The sequence below is a fragment of the Caenorhabditis remanei genome, chromosome I, assembly GCF_010183535.1.
Source record: "Caenorhabditis remanei strain PX506 chromosome I, whole genome shotgun sequence".
Taxonomy (NCBI): domain Eukaryota; kingdom Metazoa; phylum Nematoda; class Chromadorea; order Rhabditida; family Rhabditidae; genus Caenorhabditis; species Caenorhabditis remanei.
In genome coordinates, this window is record NC_071328.1 from 6,070,501 (window position 1) to 6,083,614 (window position 13,114).

General features: G+C 38.2%; 4 protein-coding genes across 4 annotated transcripts; 2 read left to right on the forward strand and 2 right to left on the reverse strand.

Annotated features, from left to right (window-relative positions):
• Positions 1–12: 12 nt before the first annotated feature.
• Positions 13–4,780, forward strand: GCK72_001078 (uncharacterized protein; the record flags this gene model as incomplete). The annotated part of the gene is made up of 8 exons (XM_053722830.1): positions 13–126; positions 357–646; positions 1,243–1,411; positions 2,637–2,725; positions 2,806–2,863; positions 2,909–3,052; positions 3,176–3,650; positions 4,629–4,780. 8 exons carry the CDS (start codon positions 13–15, stop codon positions 4,778–4,780), a joined length of 1,491 nt encoding a protein of 496 aa, XP_053591475.1.
• GCK72_001079 (uncharacterized protein) lies at positions 3,748–4,384 on the reverse strand (the record flags this gene model as incomplete). The annotated part of the gene is made up of 3 exons (XM_053722831.1): positions 3,748–3,859; positions 3,907–4,013; positions 4,070–4,384. 3 exons carry the CDS (start codon positions 4,382–4,384, stop codon positions 3,748–3,750), a joined length of 534 nt encoding a protein of 177 aa, XP_053591476.1.
• A 672-nt stretch (positions 4,781–5,452) lies between the features above and the next one.
• On the forward strand, positions 5,453–8,043 carry GCK72_001080 (uncharacterized protein; the record flags this gene model as incomplete). The annotated part of the gene is made up of 6 exons (XM_053722832.1): positions 5,453–5,477; positions 5,529–5,611; positions 5,991–6,165; positions 7,308–7,508; positions 7,559–7,776; positions 7,900–8,043. 6 exons carry the CDS (start codon positions 5,453–5,455, stop codon positions 8,041–8,043), a joined length of 846 nt encoding a protein of 281 aa, XP_053591477.1.
• A 713-nt stretch (positions 8,044–8,756) lies between these two features.
• GCK72_001081 (uncharacterized protein) lies at positions 8,757–12,184 on the reverse strand (the record flags this gene model as incomplete). Its single annotated transcript, XM_053722833.1, has 9 exons — positions 8,757–8,831; positions 8,882–8,977; positions 9,022–9,127; positions 9,200–9,648; positions 9,696–9,884; positions 9,935–10,726; positions 10,774–11,145; positions 11,190–11,419; positions 12,001–12,184. 9 exons carry the CDS (start codon positions 12,182–12,184, stop codon positions 8,757–8,759), a joined length of 2,493 nt encoding a protein of 830 aa, XP_053591478.1.
• Between the last annotated feature and the right edge of the window lie 930 nt (positions 12,185–13,114).

Genomic DNA, 13,114 nt, shown 5'->3' on the forward strand with positions numbered 1-13,114 from the left:
GGATGATTCGAAATGCGAGAAGACGTCCCATTTCCTCTTCTTCTTCTCCTTTTTCTTCCTCTTATTTCATGCTCCAATGCACTCAAAACATGCAAAAGTTTTTGGGTCTCGAATAGACCATCACAGGTACTTTACTCGATTATGCAAATGCGCTCTGTTGAACATCAGTAGTTTTTTGGGAGTGGGAGAGAAGAGAACTTTGAAAAAGTAGTGGGTTCTGGGTAACAAAAATAAAAAAAAAGTTTGAGATGGGTGGGAGTAGCTTGCCGAGCCAAAAGCGTAACCGACTAAACTATCCAGAAGAAATGGCTCATAAATGAATTATCTTTCAGAATATCTATTCTCCATATTTTCAGGACTGCAGTTCGCTATCACTCCAAGAGCCTCCATCCCTCTTACCCAACGTCCTTTCACTGTCATTATCCAACAATTCCATCTTCCGAATTTCCAACTTCCCTCAAGAATATCGGCGTCTTCAATCCCTTCGTTTAGATCAATGTCAACTTGAAAAATTGGATTTCGATGCATTATCCGTATTCGATCAATTGAGAGAATTGGATATTTCAAGAAATTCCCTCTCGAAATTGATAATTCCCCGAAATTTGGTCTCGTTGAGAGTGCTCAATCTTGCTTTTAATTCATTTACGTGAGTTTTTTTTAAATCTCATGGCCTACAAATCCAAACTAGTACTATTAATTCCTTGTGCTCAATTTGGCATTCAACTTTCTTTTACGTAAGTTGAAAAAACGAGAGAAAAAGGAGAGAAGTTATGCACCAATTCCCACGGAGATGATGACCATTCAAACAATTTTTTTCAAAAAAAGTAGAAAAAGTTGGACATTCGGTAAAAAGAGGAAAAAGGAAATAATCGAGAAGGAGGTCATAAAAAGATGGAGAGAATTGGAATGCCATAAAAACCACAAAACGATTTTTATTAGATGTAGTTAGAGGTTATAATAAGTTACGAGAGGGAGAAGGAGTTTTGAATTTCTGTCTGTGTGTCCGAATGTCCGAATGTCTAGATATCCTAAAAGAGCTGCATGTCAGTAGAGCGAACTTGACTGATATGCAAGGGATCAAACATTAGTGAAAGTTTCAAGAATAACAGTCAGGAACTAGGTTTCTCAAAACGTGCTTTTCTTTAAAAACTAGTTCATTGCCAATTTCGAATTGGGGAGGACAAGTGTTCCCATATTTCAGATTCTTAGGCCACCACACCAAAACTAAATCTTTCTTTTCAGATATGTACCCGACATGTCTCATCTGGAATCTCTCCGTCTCGTGGATTTATCTCATAACCGTCTTATATCAGTCCGCCCTCGAATGCTACCATTCAATCTGGAAGTTGTTAGACTAGCAGCTAATCGATTCACACATTTGTCGCCGTGGCCATTTCTACACAAGCTGCAGGTGGGTATGCAAGTTTGCTCTGTGGGCAAAACTACTGTTTCGGGTTTCTCAATAGAGCGCGTTTTGTGACAGAGAGATGTTATATGAAAAACGTAAGGATCTTGTGGGAATCTGAGTGAAGAACCGGAACTAGCTGTAGTAGTCAATAGCCGGAATCTATGCTCCTTGGAAAATAAGATCAAATTTCAATATTTCAATCTTTTTCGGAACAAAACATACACTATTCTCACTCGAAAGGAAGGACCCACTAGTCAAAAACCGAGAGATTTCTAAAATCGGTGTGTCCAGATGTCCACTTCTCCCACATGTCTCAATTTCAAATGTGTGAAAAGCAGGGGGTGTCCACTTAAGCAACACATGTCTTGAATATTTGTTTCCCTTACATCTGTCCCCCCATTCGACACTTTGAAACCCTTGCCTTCTCGAGTCTCTTTCATTGGATCAATGCTCAGTGGGAAGAAGAGAGAAAGAGAGAGATTGACAGTTAATTTGGAATCAAAATGAAATGAAAAAGAGAGAAAGAATTAGTGTTGCTTTTGCTCTGTGTGTCCTCTCAATTGAACACTTTAAATTAATCCCATGAGAAGGGAGAAGCGAGCCCATGCTGAGCACATTGCGTAACTCTCATGGTTCTCAACCGATTGTAAGAAGGGGTTATGAATTGGGTTATTATGAGTTAGGGACACTTTGAAACAAGGATGTTTTGCGACTAGGATATTTTGAAAGTATTTTTGCAATTTCATCAAAATGTAGATGTCATAGGAATCCATAAGAGCCCCTTTGCAAGTACCGGCCAAAAGTCTATCAAATCTTTCCTAATAATAAGTAATTATTCAACAAAAAGTAGAGTCTCATTTTTGTAACTGACAACTTTTTTGTACGAGCACTCTCTAGCTAGTTACGAATCGACAAAGTTGTCAACTACAAAAATGGAGCTCTACACTTGATCTGTATAATTCATTAAACATCTACTTGATGGGACAATCAGTATTACCAAGACACACTCTCAAAATTAGACAATTTCAACTGAAAACCGCCAAGGTTTACAACCTTTTGACCGATACTGTAGCTGCTATCACCTAATCTTCGCGCTCTAAAATCCCTGATGTTGGTTACTGTAGTTTGTACATTTCGGTGTTCACACTTTTAAAAGTTGTTTGAATTTTTCTACTCTCGACTCACAGCGTGTACGTAATTTGAACCAAAGCTAACGACAATTTTCCAGGAACTCGATGTAACATTCAATGATCTGGAATGCGACTGTTCTCTATGGCATTTTGTGACTTGGGCGGAGAAGTTGGCTCTTTTTGATAGGTAAATAAACTTGCGCTCTTTTGATATCTCTCCAATTTGTCAGTAGAGCACACTTTCGAAAACACATTGTATATTTCCAGCACAATGCTGCCGTGCCGTCGCCCAAGTGAGCTCAGAAAGAGCCCGATCGATGGGAAAGTGAGTTGTCCCCTCAAAGCCACGTCCGTAATTCCAAAGCTTCAGACGGTCTGTGGTCCTACAGTAGTCTCATCATCTCCAGAATCCGCTGTCGTCTCCTTATCAGATACTCATTTAATGTGCTGTACAGCTCTAGCTACTCCACCTCCTCAACTATTCTGGCAGCTAAATGGAAAGAATATTTCCAATGTGAGTTTAGAAATGTCATTTTTCATGAGAAAAAGCTTCTGAAACGAAAAAATGGTGTGAATCGAAACTCGAATTTTCCTCATGATTTTAATTGTATTATTTTAAAAAAGTGTATTTTTTCAGGGACTCTCTCAGAAGCATCTTTCTGATTCTGGAAAAGTGGAATTCTGTCTAGAAATCCGAAAAATCCAGCTGAAAGACATGGGAAAATACAGATGCGTTGCCTCGCTGGCGGGTCTAAACTCATCGAAAGAGTTCCACGTGGAACGAGACAAAATCCCAATTGTCTTGAATTCAGCAGAAGGAATTATGATCTACTGTCAATTCACAATTTGCATATTCATCGGAGTCTGTTGTGTCATTTCTTGTTGTGTCCTTCGAACGGGTGGAAGAGGGAAAACTAGGCCAAAACGAGAGTATATGCATGCGAAGATTCTGGAAATCCCTCAAGATTCATGTGAATATTGTTGTGATGAAGTGGATGGAGATGACGTGGATGACGATGAAACGAGAGATTGTGATGATTGGGGAGACGCAGAGACAGCGGCTGTTAGGCAATATTTACAGTGGAGACAGATGCATCAGGATCAACATAAATGTAAGTTTCAAATCATCAAATGTGGCAAGCGCGCTCTAATGAGAAATACGAGTAATGCTCAATTATTTTATCTTTCTTATTGGATTGGAAAATCTAATTAATGTCTTCTTTTATTGACATCTCTTCTACGTCTGCGAAGCCGTTTTTCGGCGCTTCGGCGGTCGGCGGAGCCAGGAGTCAAATCGATATTCTGGGTGACATGATAGGTTCTGAAAATCAGAAAATGAGCTATAAACCCCTGAAATAGGTGGCTAACTTGTTCTTGATTTCAAACTTTTGTGACGTGATCGGAATATCCGTAACAATCGTCTGGCGGTTTGGGGTACAGTTGTGTTGGACACTCAGATAAAGCTCGTATTCCATCTGAAATTATGGAAAATGAAATCAAAACAGAAGACGAGCCGTTATCCCTAACTCACCCCTGGATCCCATCCATCTCCCTGCTCACGAGCGAAGATAGTATAAGTATTTGGGAAAGCGTCTCTATCCAATTCATACACTTGTTTCAACTCATCATCTCCAAGTTTATCGGATAAATATGAATCATCTTCCCAAAGTTTAATAAGAGCCACGTATGGATGTCCTTTCTTTGCCAAATCACACTTGATTTCCCCTTCGAAATCGAAAAAAGTTTCTCGGAAATCTGCTATCAATCTTCTATCAAACGTCATTGAAGGGAAAGCATTGATTGGAAGAGCCAAAGAGAGAAGGAGAAGACCAAAAAATTGAAACATTTTTGGCTGAAATAGTAGAGAATTTCGGATTGAGGATAGCTTTCATATCGACTAGAATTCATTTGTAGGGTTACACGTGGTTTATGAGCAGAGGTTGGTTGGAATGGGAATTTTCACGCTGAAAAACGAACAATTCCGTTTCTCAACAATCTATAAGTAAAGTTTCCTGTGTTTTCACTTTTTTAAGAGAGCTATTACACTTCTTCACTTTTCAACCATTCTAAACTCAAATTCCATTTTTCAGACTCAATGATTCCCCAAATTCGCCACGAAAGTCTTTGTCGTCTATCCAACGAATCGAACTCTTCTGATAATAAAACCACATCACACCGTGCTCCGTTAGCAAGATTTGATGAGCAACAACACTCTGTATCGTTCGATATGACTCATTTGTGATAATTTAATCCGTTTATCCTCTTTTCTTTACTTGTTAATCATAAATAGTTCTTATTCAAAAAAGTGGATTGAAAAAACAAAAAGTCATTGGGCTTTGTGGTTGAGAAGAAGAGATAAAGAAGTTATGTTGTTGTGCTTATCGGGAAGAAGGATCACTGAAAAAAAAATCAGGCATAATTCTATGTAGTATATTTCAAATTTGAAGACAGATCAGAGAAATCATTCAAGTTGTGCTTCCATATAAGTGCAATTCGTGTAATGTAATTCACTGCTAGACATATTTTCAAGTTTCGGTACGAAATGTATGCAGATGAAACTCAACAGGGGGTTCAAATAACGAATATAAAGATGAAACATCTGGAAATCGATAATGATCAAGCTTTTAAAAGCTATGATTGTGCTAATGACAATAACTGTCCCAAATATCCATTTTTAGACTGTGTCATCGAAAACTGATCTGGCATACTGTATCAAGAAACAAGTGAAGCAAACATGCCCTATCGCACTACTTTTTTTGCGCGGCGTCTCAAAATTCAGCAGTGTTCATTTAGCATATTTTTTCCTTTGCAAATTTTCTCAAAGTTTTTTCGTATTTCTTTTTGATTTTTTTCAATCTCTTACAAATCCATGTTTTACTTGAAAATGTTCTATTTTCAGTGTTTTCCTCTCAATATGTTCGCCTCTATGAACCTTCTAGGTAAGGCTGTTGTAATTCAATTGAAGAAAACAAAGAATTATAATATTTCAGAACCTTCAGATGAAACAAAGTCAGAGAAACTAATTTCCTCGTCACTTCTGGAAAATTTGTGTCAATGTCAAATTTGTTGCACGGTAGGAAATCTGGAAAAAAAAGGGAAAAAAAAGACAAAGCAGGGTTTTCTCCACAAAAGTGTCATCGTTTAAACTTATTATTTAAATGTATTTATTTCATCGAAGGGTGTAAACCACTGATACGTGAATATGAATTGGTTTTAGGATTAACATGAAACAGATGATAACATTTTTCTGCTCGAATTGCTCGAAAATTCTGCTTTTCGATGCCCACTCATTCCGATCATGAAGATATCTAAATAGTTCTGGATGTATTCTTTTTTCAGATTCAAAATAAACTAAATAGTCGTAGTCGGTTTTACTTTCTACCGATTTGACGTCCAGAGTCTTACAACTAAAATTACCCAAAAGTTCACTAACTGCAGTTTTCATTTTTCAGAACTTCAACGAAACCACCCGAATCGCTCAGTTATTGCATTGCGGTCACACTTTCTGCATGGAATGCATCGGAAACATTCAAAAATACGGAAACTCTGCCTATTTGGAGTGCCCAACTTGTCGTGCAGAGACAAAATGCGATTTGAACGATATTGCGACAAATTTTCTAGCGATGGGTTCGTTTTTAGATGCTTGGCAGCGCTTTTAAAATGTTATATATAAGTAATTTTCCTTAAAAGTTCAACAAAAAAAACATTTCGACAGAACTACGTACCTTATGTACCGCAATTCTGTCCCGAAGAAAAAAAGAGTTTATTAGGGAATATAGTTAAGCGGCATATCGAAAAACCCAAAGAGGACTCTTTCTCGAAACTCTTCAACTACACTTCGTTCTTCATCTCTCGGAATTCGACCTTCTTTCTTCCGATATGAAGACAACAAACACACAATAAATAATACACCCAATAGATGAAAGACTTAAAATTTTACACACACTGATAAAATTGTCTTAGAAATAAAACAGTGCTCCCCAGGGAACATACTGAGACCCGAGTGCCGAGACACCCTGAATCAGATCTACTCAACCAAGTCGAACAGTACAGTACTCTAAGAACATTGCTAATGTCAGTATGTACAAAGGAAAAGAAGAATGAGAAGAGATTTCAAAGAATTAGTCGCCAAAACAAGCAATTCTTCAATACTTACACTCTCTCTGTTATTGCATTGAAAACGTCGTGGAATGAAAGAAATTCGCTTCCCCTCAAGAGATGGTCGGAGACACGTCATCACGTCGTTTGTTTTCATTCAAAGTCCGCCACGTTCCAAACACGTATTTTATTTTTTGTGGAAGACGTGGAAAAGTCCTGAAACCGTTAGTATACGCCAGGCCTCGGAAACTGAAATTTCTGATCTCTATAGAAATCAAAAACTCAAGACAATGCGTTCTTCAAAATGGGTCGAACAGATCTGCTAATTACTCAAACTAGAATGAATTTTTCCAGGATGTTTTTACTGTTTCGGCTAAAGATTTGGTATAGAAACTGGAAGGAAAACACTAATCTCAACCTTTTCTTTCAATTTTCTGCTATTGATACCGTCTATTGGATGAGAACAGATAATTGACGGCGATTACGACTACCAGTGGAGAAGATTATGGCTATCAAACCGTTTCCAACATAGTTCTAATCCCGTACTCTTGTTTCGATTTTCACGTGAAAAGTTATTTTAATTTTAAAACTTACCTAAATAAAAAGAAATAAAAAAGAGACAAGCAAAAACCATAGCCGTAATCTCCTCAAATAACGTATATTTCTCACAGAAATGATTCGCAAACTCGAAATGATGGGACCAGCTGAAGCTGCATCAGTGAAAGAGCCAAAACGTGCACGAGCTGCTCGAAGAGAGCGAACTATCGATGAGATGGTTGATGAGCAATATCGTCAATTGATAGCAGATGTCAAAGGAGAATTGATGCTAAAATTTGAGGATTTGAGAGAACGTCTCCGAAAATCTGCAATTCGTAAGTTGAGCGATAACCCGGACTATTTCTCAGAGCCTTCTTTTTTTCAGAATCCGCGCAATCAGAACTCGAAGATTTGAGTTCAACAGTGATGGAAGCTGTTCGGGACGCTTATGATGGAATTTCGGACACCGAAGAGGAAGAATCAGAAGAAGATGACGATGTCAGTGGAGATACTGACAACAAGGAAGATGACGATGATTTGAGTGTCGTTTCAATGTCAACTGCCATGTCATTTGCTTCAGCTAAAAGTGGGGTTATCGAGGAAGTGAGTGCTTTTGTGCAACGTCCACTGAATCTACTTCGAAGATTTTTCAGACGACGGCGTGTAAGCTAGATTCATTTTGGGGGAAAAATAATTGTCGGACTATTCGAATCGTTAAAATTTCAGGCTCGTCATACATCACCAAATTCATCAATCGTTGTCATTAAGAATCCACTTCGTTCATCTGATGAGTCAAGCGATTCTTCTTCTGGAGATGAAAGTGATTCCGAGGAGGACAGCGATGAAGATAATATTTCGTCTTCTGATTAGTCAAACGAGTTATAAATTACCTGTGAAATAATTTCTCCCGCATTATTCCAAATTTCAGTACATTATTTAACCTTTGTGTATTTTTATTGAATGAAATAGTTCGACTTTTGACAAAATTCAAATTATAAATCAGACTTGCAACGAGCCGGAATTAAAATTTCTCCGGCCCGGAAGTTCAGTACTGAAAAAATTCAATTTTTTTTTCGAAAATTTCCCGATTTTTTTTTGAAAAATATTTCTTAAGAACAATTTTTTGTAGGTTTCCGAATTGTTGAAAAATATACTTGAGGAAAAATATGAAAAATTTTCAGAAAATAAATTTTTGGACAAAAAATTGTAGTGAAGAAAGTTCAAAAATTCAAATCCGAGCCGGCGGGCCGGCCCGGAACTTTGCAAGTCTGCTATAAATCCTTCTTAAATTCTCAAGAAACCTCGTTTTGTTTCATTTCATCTCAAAATAGTGAGACTTCTGAAATTTTGTGCACTTTATGAGAAACAAAAGGCAGTGAACTACACAAGGAAACGGGACGAATAACTACGATAAACCTACTGGAAAGCAAAAAAAACAAAGAAAAAATAAATACTGTAATGGAATGAAACGAAAATAAAAACTTGGGACCGAAAAATTCTTGAGGCGGTGGGAAGGCTGAAGGTAACTGGGATGAGAGATAGAAAAAAATGAGTTAGGGCAAAAATATTAGAGAAGTTGAAAATTATTGGATTGGTGGGATGGTTGGGGTCTCCAGACTGGTGGCGAACAGGCGTTTGTCTCCAATATCGACGACAAGCTGTAAATTTATTAAACTGTCTCACAAAAATAATAAGAATTTGATCTTACTCGTTCGTTCTTTCCAACGGAATTATCAATCCACGCGAAGGCGATTGGCTTTTGAAGACGGACATTGTAGGCTCCAGATGTGATTTGTCCAACTCTCTGAAAACTCATAATGATCATAAATTTCCTGAAGAAGAACAAACCGCTTCTTGTCCATCAATACGAATGACTTCATTTCCACTTGGAACATATTTATCGTCCAAAACGATTCCCTCTTCGGTGTCAAACGTGATCAAAGCGAGACGTCGGCTGGAAGAACTTACGGCGGTTAGAGACTGTAACTTCAACAGAGACGGAGAGATCATCATCCCGTACACTTACTCGAATTCCTTCTTGCTGAATTCCAGTGCAGATTCTCTTCCAATGAATTCCTTCTTGTTAAAATCAACAAGACTTCCAATTCCACATTCAAATGGATTCGTGTCCAATGTCAATTCTTTTCCCCAAATCTTATAACCGTGTTCCAATCTCATCATGTTCAATGCAGCTTGTCCGAAATTGACAATTCCATGTTCACGGCCAGCCGACATAACAGCATTATACAATTTAGCAGTTTCCGCACGATTATGGAAAAGTTCATAAGAGAGTTGTCCGGTGGAAGTGGATGAACGAGCACAGACGACTCCTACTGGTCCGAGACGGATCATTCGAGTCGATTTCTGTGGGAATCCTTCATCAGAAACATCAGATTTCGTCAGAGCAGAGAGGACTTCACGACTTTTTGGACCAACGAGAGCGAGGGATGCCAAGTATTCAGAGACAATTGAAACCTGGAAATAAAACAACGATTTCCGTATTTCATTCTCCTTCAAAATACCTGAACATCCATTTGTTTCTCAGCAGCTGCCCTTCTCAACCAATACAAATCTCTCGATTCTCTCTCTGGCTCAGTGAGTAAAATGAAGGCGGAACGTTGACGATCATGATGGAAAATCATCATTGGGCCAAGGATACCGCCATGACGAGTCAGCATAACTCCTGAGCTAATCTTTCCGAGAGCTGGGATCTGAAATAATAATACTTTTACTTTTTTGTTGAAAATTTCTCAATATATACCTGACTAGCTATAGCATAATCCATCAGCTTCTCTGCATCATTTCCTTTCACTTCGATCTTTCCCTTCCACGACAAATCGATTACTCCACATTTGTTGGTAACCATCTCGTATTCTCTGATCAAAGTTGGAAGGTATGCCTCATGTTGAATACCCATATTAAAAGAGTTGGCGACTTCCCATCCATTTCTGAACGAGAACGAAGCTCCATCCTTCTTTAATCTTCCATAAACTCCACTGATTCTGTCAGTCGGACGTCCAGCAAGTCTATCAGTATACGACCAGTTATAATACATTGAATATGTCTCTCTTGATCTTTCAGTGAAGAACTTTCTGTCTCCCCATCTCTCATATCGACTCGCATCCGTATCGAACAACTCTGCTGGTGGCTCTCCATCCACTATCCAGTCAGCCAAATACTTTCCGATTCCTCCTCCAGATGAGACTCCATCCAAGAAACCAGTTGACATCCAGTAGTTCTTATCATATGGGCCAACTAATGGATATCCATCTGGTGTCATACTGAATACAGCTGCACGCGCATCAACCTTAGCTCCTTCAAGTCCAGGAATGAGCTCACAAGCTCTCTTATAAGCATCCTCAAGACGAGAGAAATCTGCTTTTATACTCTTCGATCCCTCAGTTGGGACTCCTTTTTTGTACCAATCCTCGCGGATGACAGTCTTCTCAAGAGGTTCGAATCCTCCGAAAAGATAGTCATCTCCACTTTTACGAACGTAGAATGTCGAGTCGTGATCAATGATGGCTGGAGTGTTATCAGGTGTCTTGTTTGGCTGAAAAAAGTTCACTGTAGGAAATATATTGTTTTCAGATCACTTACAGTAAGAACAGCATATTGATGTTCAACAACCACAACAGGAAGTGCGTGTCCAGAGAGTCTTGCTATGTCATTCGCCCAAATTCCACCAGCATTAATCAGATTTCGGGTAGTGACCATTGTACCATCTTCCAATGAAATAATCCAGTGCCCCTTCTCTTTATCATATCTAATTTCACGTGGAATTGCTCCATCAATTACTTGAGCTCCACCGTTCTTCGCTCCAGCAACGAGAGCTTGAGTCAATGCACGGGCTGAAATTGTTCCGTCGTTTGTAGTGTGAAGAGCGCCCAAAACACGAGAATGATCGACAGCTGGAGCCAGTTCACGGACTTGTTCTGGGGTGAGCAAAGTGGTTTTGCAGACATCTCCTTCCTGTAAAAAACAACATTGGAATGTTTCTTCTCATAAAAACCAACCTTATAATAATCTCTGCTCACGTACTTTCTGAACTCAGCCAATCGAGTCTCATTTGTTGCCAAACGGATGGTTCCAGTTGGTTGGAAATCAATGTTCACTCCAGTTTCAGCCTCCAACTTCGAGTATAACTCAATAGAATGAGCCAGAATTGGCTTATATCGATGAGCTGGATGACTGGCAGAGACAAGACCAGGAGAGTGGAATGAGGTTCCAGTTGGTGAGGCTACTCCTATAAAATGAAAAATTGAGAAGGAAGAGACGATTTCAAAATACTTTTACTTGGAAAAACTATTGAATTTTTGTTTTTCCGAATAAAAACATCTTGAAATCAGTTTTTAGAAAAACAAAGGAAAATCGTGAGGGTTTTGGTTTTTTGTGATCGTCATGCTGGTAAATTCAGTGTGTTTCTCAATTATCAGTCAATCACAAGAGAACATTCGTTCATTGATCTCCAACAGCAACCGTTCTTTTTAAAAGTTTATTTCTCTTCAAAACCTCATAAATCAATTTTTGATTATGAAATAACAGGTTATTCGAACAAATCACAACACAACGGTGCATGCTTTGAAAAAGAAAGAAATTACCAGTTTCGCCGAAATCTCCACCTAAAAATATATGGATTACATTATTAGGAATTAGTGATTAGCAGCGGCCTTACAAGTGCTGAGACATCGGGTTTTGGATTTTTTATTCGAAATCTTGACTTTTTTGTTAATTTGGTGACTCAAAACTCTTTTTCCTAGCACTTTTGACCGTTTTTCTCCGATATTTTTCAACATTTCAGTTTCTTTAAAATCTTATATCTCTTACCAGAAGCTCTTTCCAACAAAAGAACATCCTTGATATTTCTTTTTGTCAAGTGATATGCAACTGAACTTCCGGCTACTCCGGAACCAAGAACACATGCGAATACATGTTTCGTTGATGAAGAATTTCGAATCGTTGTGTGCAGGTCTGTCGACGTGCGAATCAGTGATCGAGACGCGTGAAGCATCTGAAAATTAATGAATTAGTAACACACTGGTCAAAAAAGACAATAAAATAGCTATTTGTAAGACGGAATACATCAAATTTTAGAGACAGACTGGAAAATAATATATAATGAATACGGAAATCAGAGAAAAACTCCAAAAATTAAGCTGATGAGAAAAATCTCAAAACATATGCCAAATAACAAGAAGCCAGAGGAAAGAAAATGAGCCAATAAACAAGTATTCGTCTTTCTTGGAGCATTAATTTCCCTGCTAGTTGAGCCAAACAACAATTTTAAGAGTAGAAAATAAATAGAGTACACAAACAAAATACGTGCATTCTGATGGAGAGAGACGAGACAGAAGTGGAAAATGGAGAGAACGGCCGCCCGTCTGCGTCTCAATATGGAAAAGAGACGAAAAAGGAATGGAGGAAAACTATTTATGTTGGCACGATGTTGGTTTCAATTGAAAAAAATCCCGAGAAACGGTCTTCGGACTGTCTGATATTCAGTCCTCACATTGTCAAGACTTTTTAGGAGTCGAAAAATAAGATTCCGAGAGAATTTTAAAGGCAACTTCCATTTTTAAAAAGATTACAAACGACAAGAAATTAGAGGGGAAAAGAGGTAAAAGAGGTAAAAGAGTGTTGACTTGTTTTGATTTTTTGATCTTTGTAACGAAATAGGGTAATCTATTAACGACCATATTATGTTTACCATTTTGAGTTTTGCAACTTTTTTCAATGAAAATTGTGGTAGATCATAAGATATCAGATACTTGTAGTGTGATTTTCGCATGCATTTCTAGAAGTAATCTCACTGAAAAACTATAGAATATTGGTTGGGGTCAGTTTTCTATAGTCTAGAATAAGTCTAAAACCAGTTCATGTTACTTTCTCGTGACCGCCAGTTATAAATAAATTCTCTTTTTCCTAGAGCTCACTGAGCTTT